A 12,073-nucleotide genomic window follows, 5' to 3' on the forward strand; every position below is an offset into this window, starting at 1 on the left:
GACAATGCTATGAATTGTATTCACTTCTTTTGTGTATGTATGTATATGTATGCATATACATGGGCATTCTTGAGTGTGGAGGGACAAGGTTGATAATGGGTGTTGCCTTTACTCATTCTCCACTAGGTCCATGAGACTGTGTCCCTCTCTGAAGCCAGAGCTCATAGTTTCCAGCCCATCTAGCTAGGTAGCTTTCTTCTTCAGCTCCTCTAACTGTATTCCAGATGCTGGACTTCTAGGCAGGAGTCACACTTACCCAGTATTTACATGAGTCCTGAGGACCCAAACTCAGGTCCTCATGCTGATGAACCATCTCCCCATTTCATTTGAGTTTATCTGGTTCAATATGTTATATTGTCTAATTAATCTAAGAGGTTGTGTTATTTGAATGTTTGAAGTTTGAAATTTTATTCAGTATTTTTGACATATCTGCTGAATTTGTAGAGTACCAAGCAGAATATTTTTGTACATTTGGAATGTCACAATGTGCTCTTCTAATACCTACTCCATGATTTCTCCCACTGTCTGCTACCGTTTAGAGGTGAACAAGGGCATCTACTTCAGCTATCCGACTCGACGACACAGCTGTGCTTTGATAAACATCCCTACACCATGTGTCAACAAAATGATTGCCCACATTGAGGATGTAGAATCCAAAATACAGGAGCATTTGAAACAAGTAGGTGGCCTACTTAAATCTGGGGGATTAATTATATACATATCAAGGAGTTATTGATTATTTTGAGAATTTATGCAAAACTCAGAATTATAACGGATTAATCTACTAGTCTAGACATGTTTTTGATCGTCTCACACTAGAGGGTTCAATGACCTCATTAAATAGATTTTTCCTGTTTGTTTTTTTAACATAAATAGTCATGATAAGTTGTCATTTCCATAAGCCAATATAACTAAAAGTCAAATATAATTCACATCTTTGTATAAAAAGTAAACCAATTAAATGATAAGTAAATTTCTAGTTTGAAAAGACAATATGTTTTTTAAATGAGTTATTTTATTGCTAAATAAATATACTAGGTTATTGACTAAGATATAATGTTTTTTTCTCGGTCATGTTAACCTGTCAAATTCTGCCTTAGTTATTCTAAAAGAAGTTCTATATTGAACTCTCTGCAAGTTGCAATCATTTAATTTAGAAATGACTTACTGAAGAATCAAAAACTTCTCTTATTTCTTACAAAAATGAAATTCTGGATAACTAACACACATTGTTCAAACAGAGGAGTAGAACTGCTATACATCTTTCCTTTCTTTTTTTCTTTATTTTGGTACCTGGATCTGACCAAAACAATGTTCTGCTCTAGAAAGCTATCTGCTTTGAGAGGTATTAGTTCAGTGGTTAAGATCATGGGATTTGAAAAGACATGTTATGTGACTTTAGGTAGGGGTAGGAGATCCTAGCAGTGTGCTAGATCAAGTCCCATAAGAGGAAGGATTCCAGTGCACACACATGAGCTACTACTGTGAATAATAATACTCATTATTATTTAATAATAATGTTTCTATGGCAGCACCTCTTTTGACTAAACATCTCTCCAAATCAGAATATGCCTTAATTCAATTAAAATCACAGAGCAGATGGGTCTTTTGGTCTGGAATAATATTTAAAGAAATAGAACAGAATATTTATGGATGGTATGTGCTAACCATTCCATATACATTCTAATTCTCAATTATTCATATTATTTAAAATGATAAAAACAGATCTGCAGATGCCTTGTACACTATTATTGTAGGTACTGTTCATTGAAATCCTAATGTCAACCACATCACATATTTTGCAGTTTTGTGTCTCTTTGATGCCTAGGCTACTGTTGAATGCTCTTGTGCAGTGACTTATGGTAATTTATACTTTAAAATAATTCAGCATCTTGTTCAGCCAGAGCACTATTTGTTGCCACCAATGACAGAGTACATAACCTTAAAGCTTAAGACAATAAGTATTTCCCTTGGTTCATACTTTAAGACACATTTTGTAATGACAGCATAGACCAGGCAATAGGGTGACTGCTGTGGCTGGGTTTGTTTTCTTCAGAGAGCTCCCATTTCCTAAAGGCTCCATCATCTGGGGATATAAACAGTCTCTCACTGATGTTTTAAGCTCAAGTCATGACAACCTTGGAAAGAACTATCTTCAGAATGGAGGTTATGTTATGTTTCCTATATATTTTATTTCTCCACAGAGTAGGGACCATGGCAAATGATAGAGAATATTTCCTGGATAGCTTTCCTTACAAGTAAATAAATTATCTTTATCTTCTACATTATTGTCCTAGGCTGACTAAACCACAGTATTATTTAATTCAGCATGAACTCTACTGAGATTAACATTGTCTCTTTGTTTAATACAGTTCATCAGACTTCTACCATGATTTTAAACATGGCATAAAAATATTTAGGAAGCATCTAAAATATTAACTATCCAAAGACAACAACATTATTACTATTAAAATGACAATAAAGTGATATAAAATGTCACTATCCTTTTGTTAATCACTTTCTTTGAATGATCTATTGAACTCTTATCTGAACCTTACAAGGCAAAAGCTGTTTTTATTCTCAAATGCAGATGAGAAAAAAAATGACCTTTGAAGCTGATATTCCCTAAAATCTCACAAGCAGTATAGAGTTAGCATCTAGGATAAGATGTATCTGATGAGTGAATACATCCTCTCCACACTGTGTAGACGTTTGTTCCTGACAATTTGTCACCCAAGATAAAGCATGGATGTTGAAGTACTCCAAATTATGATTGGAAAAATTGACTTTTCTTCTATCATTTAAGATATTCTTCAACTCTGAAACTTCACATTTGCTGACTGACTATCTAGTAACTCTTTGTAACTTAGAGTTCTCTCATTCTGTTTTTACATTTTACTTGAAGCCCATGGATCTTCAAATTTTGACATAGCTTTTGTTTCCTTTCTACCACTTGCATTTGCCTGAATCCTCTTTTAAAGTATTTATGACCTGCTACATATGTTTCCACATATTTATTCTACAGTCCTTTTAGAATGACAAAATGCCAACTGAGCATCTCTTTGCTGACCCCCAGTTCCACACCTGCACCTGGAATGCTGAGAAGTATAGGCAAGCATTCTGCAATTTTGTAATGCTTTATAACAATCTGTTTTACAATGGTCCAAGTCAACCCCAATGGTATCTTTTAAGGTGCTCTGGTATTATTTTGATTGCCAAGGTAATCTGTGCTGGTAACTGCATCCCTACTCTCTACCCAAAGCTTCCTGTCTGCCCCTTCTCCGCCCATTCATTCCAGGGAAAGTCATAGCAAAATGCCTCCAAGTTTTGTTATCCCACCCAAAGACATCGTTGAATGTCACAAATATCAGCTCTTGTCCCCTAGAAGACTTTCTCCTACAGCTGTGACCACAGCCTTGATGGATTCCATCATGTCAATTACATCTTCTCATTATCTGATCTTTAAAATGTCCTTATTTTCTCAAGTCACTCCTGTCCACATTTGAAATGAAGACTTTTTTGCCTTGCTCTTTTGTTTGTTTGTTTGTTTGTTTTGAAAAAGAGTCTAATCATGTCCCTCTGGCTGGTCTGGAAATTGTTGTATCAGGCTCTCCTTGAAGTCACAGAGATCTGCCTGCCTCTATCTTCGTAGTGTTGAGATAAAGGTTGTGTGCCATAGCATCCAGTCATCTTCTTGTAAAAAAACATAACAATCCTGTACGCAAATATTTATTCTTTTCTCCTCCCATTGTAAAATAAGTATTCCATCATATCTTTAATCATTTACCGCCCATTTGTTATACACTTGTTTTTACAATCTGGATTTAGTTTATATTTTCAGATGTTTTGTGTTCAGCATCCTTTGGTAGCATATTAAGACTCAATGACTTGCTGCATCTATTACTATGTGTCAGTTGTTTGGGGATTAGAATTTGAAAGACTAAGATTAGATAGACATGGATTTTTTAAAAATGTGAAAAATCTTGTAATAATGCAAAGAACTGGGCTTGAGATACATACACACACACATGGGCGCACGCACACACACATACACACACACACAAACACAGATCTCATGAAACAGTAGAGACTATAATATGACCTATTATATGAAGTGAAGAGCTGAATTTTATCAGTTAGTTAATATTTAAGTAGATTTTAAGTGAAATTCAACAATTGTTTTTTGAGGTGTTTAAATTATGATTTTTATTGAGTTCTTTTGTTTTGACAGTTTGAAGCATCTTTCGAAGAATGGTAAGAAACCACAATTGCTCCTTTATTTTCCTCTAAAATTTTGAACTTTTGGTAACCACCAGTTTTATTTCAGAAAGAAGGGAAAACTGAAAGCAGTATTTACCATGTTAGATATTAAAACAAGGGAAATGAACTGGAGAAGTTGAAGGAGAGAGAAGAATGGATGGATGGTTGGAATAGAGTTCTCATGTGGACGTGAACATGGCCAACAATCTAGACTTCAACAAAAAATTGACATCAACCAAGGAGAAAACCATTAAAGAAGCAGCTCATCAAGCTAGATCATCAAGGCAGCTACATCACCTCTTTCCATTCTCCTAAGTTAGTGGTAGCCCTGAGGAGAGCATCCCATACTGGTGCTGTGAATTCCCAATGCCAGAGGAAACGAGGTTTTATTTCCAAAAATTTCCATCTGAAGGTTTTGGCCTCCCAGACTAATTCTTGTAACAGTGCTCAGGGAGCTTCTAGGCAGTATATTCTTGTCACAGCTGCCAAAGGCAACAAATAATAACTAGAAAAAGCCACAGATAGATCAAAATGCCTTAGAAGAAAGCATCTGGGAAAAGAAATGCATGTGAAAAAGAAAGTAATAACTTCCAAATGAACACAGGAAACACAGCAAATGCACCGGAAATCCATGCCACTGTTCTACACAGACTGTGAGGGTAGACAAATGGGGGGAGGAAGAATAGTTAATGGAAATTTTCTGAAAAGTCTTCTAAAATTTGGCTAGATACATAAACCTACATTTTATTAAACTCAGTGAAATTTAAATAGAATAAAATCAAAGAGATTGACACAAACAAACATATTAGACAATTTATTTAAATCCTGGGGGGAAAAAAGAGACCATTAAACATCAAGGGTTAAGGGACTGTGCAGGTGCAAGAAATCCTCAATCAGATTGACAGTCAGCTTGTCACCCAAATCTTTGGAGACCTGAAGACTTTCAAAGAAATCCCAAGCAATCCTAGGTCATCCAAGATTCCTTCAGTCTCATATAAGTGTGTTTAAATAATAAAAAAGAAGTATAGATATCCTACCCAAGATGAAATATGTATATCATTAATAGATCTATCTCCTGGGAGATACTTAAGGAGGTCTTTAGGACTGAAACAGAAGGATAGCAGATAGTTTACCCAAAGGCCATATCAAGAAACAATTAGAAATAATAAAAACTATAAAGATACATGCACATTTCAGTATTATGTTGGACTCATAACTGCTTTCCTGTATTATTTAAAGGACAAATGAACAAACCTCAGAATTACAAATATTTGTTGCTGAGCACACAGTATTTAAATTCACTGTTTATGGTAATAATAAGATATTCCATCATATTTTATAGAGTTTACTGGGCCAGTATTATAATGTTGAAATAGCAACAAAGTTTTCATTAAAATTTAAGTTTATTAAGTTAGATGCTAAGTGTCACCTCCAAAACAATGACTAAGAAACATCCATAAAATTACATCAGAAAAGCTGGGCAGTGGTGGCGCATGCCTTTAATCCCAGCACTCAGGAGGCAGAGGTAGGCGGATCTCTGGGAGTCGAGGCCAGCCTGATCTACAAGAGCTAGTTCCGGGACAGGCACCAAAAGCTACAGAGAAACCCTGTATCGAAAAACCAAAAAAAAAAAAAAAAAAAAAAAAAAAAATCATAAAATATAAAATAAGGCAGTTATGGAGAAATGGGGAAAGAAAATATTAATAATATAGAAAAATAGTTATACAGTAGAAGAAATAAACCCTTTGTTGTGAGCAGTTAATGTATATGAAAATAGATTAAACATTCTAATCAAAAGTGAAAGGGGTGGAATGAATAAAAATGCTCTATTCTCTTAATTTCTAGATCCACATAAGCTACCATAGGTGACTCAGAAGAAAATAAAAATTCTATCTGACAGATAAATATTAAGAAGATAGTATTAGTAATCAAAATAGCTTTAGCTAGAGCATAGCAATGAAATGATTCCTAATGGCATATTACTAAACACATAGATCAGTGCCTTGTTCAACTACAATCATCCAAGCCTCAGGATTAACACAGAGACCCACAGTTGAGTAAGTTACAGAAAGCCAGAGCCTTTGGAACATTCAATGCTAAGTGTAAGGTCTTCATTAAAGCCCTGTCCTCAAGACTCAAGGGTCTATGGGGAAGAGGACCAGGACAGATGAATGACCCCAAGGAAACAGTGTCTTCCAGACACAACAGGGCTGATGCATATCTGAACTCACAGAGACTGTGGAAGCAAACACACAACTTTCACAGGTTCAGTCCAGATGGGGATACAACACTAAGAGGGGGGAAGTAGATATGGTGTCTACTCCCAGCCAAGAAGCTACTTTCAATTGAAACCTGCTGGCAAAGTGAAAATCAGTTCTCTTAAGTGTGTCATTGGGCATACTAAATACATTTCACAGCAGACTCTATGCTCTGGAGCAGTTAGACAATACATACTTAGCTTGATAATTGTTTGTTTGTTTATTTTGGGGGGGTCTGTTTTCTTTGGTATTTTTGTCTTATTGGTTCTTTTTAAATTGATTTTTATTGAGCTCTACATTTTTCTCTGTTCCCCTCCCTGTCTCTCCCCTTCTCTTCATTCCTCACCCAAAGTTCCCAATACTCCCAATTTACTCAGGAGATTGTGTCTTTTTCTACTTCCCATGTAGATTAGATCCTTGTATGTCTCTCTTAGGGTCCTCATTGTTGTCTAGGTTCTCTGGGGTTGTGATTTGTGGGCTGGTTTTCTTTGCTTTATGTTTAAAAACCACTTATGAGTGAGTACATGTGGTAATTGTCTTTCTGGGTCTGGGCTACCTCACTCAAAATGATGTTTTCTAGATACACTCATTTGCCTGCAAAATTCAAGATGTCGTTATTCTCTTCTTTTGTGTTGTTTTCTTCATCATGTAAATGTACCACATTTTCCTTATCCATTTTTCAGTCAAGGGACATTTAGGATTTTTACAGGTTCTGGCTATGGCAAACAATGCTGAAATGAACATATTTAAGCACGTGTCCTTGTGGCACTGTTGAGCATCCTTTGGATACATACCCCAAGTGGTATTACTGGGTCTTGAGGAAGGTTGTTTCCTTATTTTCTGAGAATCACTACACTGACATCCAAAGGGGCTGTAGCATCTTGCACTCCCACCGACAATTCAGGAGTGTTCCCTTTTCCCCACAACCTCCCCAGCATAAGTTATGATCAGTGTTTTTGATCTTGGCCATTCTTACAGGTGTAAGAGGGAATCTCAAGAGTTATTTTGATTTGCATTTCTCTGATGACTAAGGATGTTGAGCATTTCCTTAAGTGTCTTTCAGCCATTTTAGATTCCTCTGTTGAGAGTTCTCTGTTTAGGTTAGTACTTCATATTTTAAATTGGATTATGTGTTCTTTTGATGACCAATTTCTTGAGTTTTTTGTATATTTTGGAGATCAACTTCTGTCTGATGTGGGGTTAGTGAAGATCTTTTTTCCATTCTGTAGACTGTCATTTTAATTTATCACCATGCACAAAACTCAAGTTCAAATGAATCAAAGACCACAACATAAAGCCAGGCACACTGAACCTCATAGAGAGAAATAAATGCATTGGCACAGGAGACCACTTCCTAAATATAACCCCATTAGCACAGACACTAAGAGAACCAATTGATAAATGGAACCTCCTGAAACTGAAAAGCTTCTGTAAAACAAAGGACATGGTCAACAAGACAAAATGACAGTCTTTGTTTTGATTTTCAATTTGTGTGTGTGCATGTGTTTGTTTCTGCACACACATGCCCATATATGCATTCAAGGATGTGGAGAGATGATGTGGGAGGAGTTCGGAGAAGGGAACAACATGATCATAATACATTGTATAAAAAGGTTTAATTAGAATAAAAAAAAACTTTTATTCAGGTAGAGTTCTCATGTTCTTTAACCCAAATACAAGGGAAGCAGAGGCTGGATGACAGTCAGTTAGTACCAAGCTTAAGCTATATATTAAGACCCTTTTTCAAAATAATAAGCAAAACAAACAAATAAGTAAATAAACCAAAAAAGCCCAAGCAATCCAAAACACCATCATCATAACAAGAAGAACAAATTTTATTAAATATTGAAGTGAGACTTTCTATCATGCTTTCTCAAGTTTCTTAAAATAAAACAAAAGAACAGAGAGCTGGAAACACTTCTCCACTTACTCTATGATGCCAAATAAAGACATTGGCAGAAAGTTGCAGGTTCATATCTGAATTCTCTCGTTGAATCTGCAATGAAGTGCCATCGATGACTGAATCCAGCATCCTATTTATAGAGTTACACATGATGACCAAGTTGAATTCTTCCTGAGAATAGTAATGATAATTTGGTACACAAAAGTGGATCCATCTAGTATTTCACATAAATTAAATGGGGAGGAAAACCTACTTGAACCTAAAGAGAAAATTATGTGAACGAAACAATGCTTCTCATAACAAAAACACTTTAAATAACTAGAATTCTAAAAGCAGTACCTAAACAATAGAAGACATTTCTGGAAAGCTTTGGCACACATGAACTGATAACAATGGAGAACTTCTGCCTAAATTCTGAGAGAAGTCAAGAACATCAGTTCTTTTCTGTTCCACACTTCATTCTTTGTACACTGCTGGTGTCGATGACAGATGATACAGAGAGTTAAAATCAGCTTGTCAGTTCCTGAAGATGTAAAATCTTGAGTGATCCCTAGGGCCAGACAATATTCACTATAAAATATATATCCCCAAAGCATTTGAAACAGGTATTCAAGTGAAAACTTAAATACAATTGTTCAAACCACCAGGCTTCATAAGAAATAAAAGGTGGGGAAATCTATCAGTGAATTGAAAGAGTGTGGTTTTTCTACTCAATGAAATATTTTTATACCATAGAAAGAAATTGGGAGGCTGGGTGCAGGAGACAGTTTGGGGGCAAGGCAGAGGGCTAAGGAGAAACGCCCAGAAATCCACAAGGAAAACCCCAGCTAAGACCATCTCTCGTAATAGTAGAGAGGGTGCCTGAAATGTCTGTCTCCTATAATCAGATTGGTGACTACCCTAATTGTCATCACAGATCCTTTATGCAGTAACTGATAAAAGCAGATGCAGAGATCCACAGCCAAGCACTGGGTCAAACTCTGGGAGTCCTCCTGAAGAAAGGGAGGAGGGATCATAGGGGACCTGGGTCGTCAAGGTCATGATGAAGAAACCCATAGAGACAGCTGACCTGAGCTCATGGGAACACATGGACTCTGGACCAACAGCTAGAGAGCCTGCATAGACCATTCCAGGTCCTCTGCATATGTGCAACCATTGTGTAGCTTGGTGTGTTTGTAACTCTCCTAGCGCTGTCTCCGGCACTGAGCTGACTTTTGGAAACCTGTTCCCTATGCTAGATTACCTACCCTAGTCTTTATACAGGCGGAAGAACTCAGCCCTACCTCAACTTGAAGTGCCAAGCTATGTTCAAGCCCATGGGAGGGACTGCCTCTTTCTGAATGAAGACAGAGTGGGTGGATGGGGAAGGAGTAGATGGGAGTCAGGGGGGGAGGAAGGACAAAAGTCTGTGACCAGTATGTAAAATAAAGGGAAAATGTCGATTAAAAAATATATGTATATGTGTGTGTATATATATATATATATTTACCAAACAAAAAATTAAAGTATTACTATTACTAGATTTTTTTTAAAAATGAAGTTCTAATAATAATAATACAATATGGACAAATATCATATGTGTTCATCTGTATTTCATATATTACATACAGGTTTTATACATACACATACACACATATATATGTATATATGTATGTATATACTTAGTGTATACATACACACACACACACACACACACACACACATATATATATATATACACACACTAAGGACAGGGTTCTTATATGGGCCTTATATGGAATATTCATTATAGCTACATCCATACAGACAGAAAGAAGATTGGTCATTAATAAAGACCAATAGGAGGGAGAGATGAGACTGCTTAATAAAATTGTCAATTTTTAAAATTTGATTTTAAAAGTACTATAGAAAAATTAATTAGTATTAGAATTAGAACAAAATCCCAAAGATAATATACAAGACTACAACTAGCCTTGTATGGTGGTGCATGCCTCTAATCCTATCTCTCAGAGACAGAGGCAGGAAAATCAGTGTGAGTTTGATACAAGTCTGATCTACATAAAGAGTTCCATGATAACCAGTCCTATATAGAAGGAACCAAAAACAACCAAACAACAAAAAAAAAAAACCAACAAAACCCCTCAAAACTGTACTTAATAGTGTATGATAATTTGTCACAATATTCAGGGAAGATTGCAAGCCAAAGGGAAAAGCATTATTTAATCCTTGATTTGAAGAAAATTTTTTTATTATTTTAAAAATAAAAAACCAATTATGATTTTTATTAAAAAAATTTGAAATAAAAGTGAAAGCAAGAAGAAAATAAGTAATTAATGTATCTCATGAAAAAAAGGCTTTTAAAAGTATCTTTAAAAATAATAACATGAAATAGTGAAAATATTAATGATATTAAAATAATGGAAAATTGTATGCAACAAAGTGAGATGTAAAATTTGATTGTGAATTTTTATAAAATCTGAAATATTACTGCTATGTGATATTGCATGTGGTTTCCAAGCTAATAACTGAACTTGAGCTATTTTATGAGCTTTAAAGGTATTTGGTATACGTAGAGATTTTGTTAATTATAATGAATCTTTTATAACATTAAATGATTTAGATGAGATTTAAAAACACCTTTTTTTCCATTGATGCTTGATTCATGTTAAAATTTTGATCAGTGAAATATAAAATTTTTAAAAGGTGTGAAGACTCGGTTTAGAATCCTAGCGTTGTCCTTGGCCTCTCATCAGCTCTCATTGTCTGCCATGTTCAGAGTCCGGTTTTATCCCATGCTTTTTCAGTCACAGTCCAGCTGGCCTTGGTGAGCTCCCAATAGATCAGCCCCACTGTCCCAGTGGGTGGGTGCACCCCTCGTGGTCCTGACTTCCTTGCTCATGTTCTCCCTCCTTCTGCTCCTCAATGGAAAGAAAGAAAAAAAGAAAGAAAGAAAGAAAGAAAGAAGGAAGGAAGGAAGGAAGGAAGGAAGGAAGGAAGGAAGGAAGGAAGAAAGAAAGAAAGAAAGAAAGAAAGAAAGAAAGAAAGAAAGAAAGAAAGAAAGAAAATAGAATCCTAGCATTAGACTAGGGAAATCCTGAGAGTAAGAGATAAGGTATTAGCCAAACTATGCAGCCCCAGTAAGAAGATTGCCTTAGAAAGAACAGCATTTTTCTGGAAACTTTTCTAAAATCTTGCTACCTTTATGTCTGAAATTGTTACCTTTACTCTTTGTGGTTTATATTGGCTTCTAAGAACTCACTAATCTGAAAAGAAAGTATGTATCATCTCATCCTATTGCTCTTTGATCAAAATTCTCTTGGAACCAGAGAGCAGGCTCAAGGATTTACAGGGCACACTGCTCTTGTAGAGGACCTTAGCTCAGTTCTCAGCGCCTACCTCAGACACATCACAACAACTGAACTCCACCACCAGGGATTTTAATCCACTCTTCTGGTAGGCAGGCTGCCACACATGTGTAACGAATATACACATGCATGCACACACACACATGCCACATGTAAATCAAGCCACATCTTAAAAATTCTAAAAATACAAATTTCTAAATAAAAATACTTTTTTAATGTGCTCTCAAGAAAGCCCAAGGTATTTGTAATTGTTTTAAAACTTTCTGTTAATTTAAGTATAAATACTACTGGATAATAAAAGGTTTTAT

General features: G+C 35.7%; 1 protein-coding gene across 1 annotated transcript in view; it reads left to right on the forward strand.

Moving 5' to 3' along the window:
- Window positions 1-484: 484 nt before the first annotated feature.
- The window catches only part of Ccdc178 (coiled-coil domain containing 178), a 328,223-nt gene continuing 316,634 nt past the window's right edge, over window positions 485-12,073 (forward strand). Inside the window, exons 1-2 of the mRNA XM_057788447.1 lie at window positions 485-679; window positions 4,232-4,254. Coding sequence (XP_057644430.1) covers window positions 485-679; window positions 4,232-4,254 — 218 coding nt within the window. The remainder of the gene's footprint in view (window positions 680-4,231; window positions 4,255-12,073) is intronic.

Source organism: Chionomys nivalis, chromosome 14, assembly GCF_950005125.1.
Source record: "Chionomys nivalis chromosome 14, mChiNiv1.1, whole genome shotgun sequence".
Taxonomy (NCBI): Eukaryota; Metazoa; Chordata; class Mammalia; order Rodentia; family Cricetidae; genus Chionomys; species Chionomys nivalis.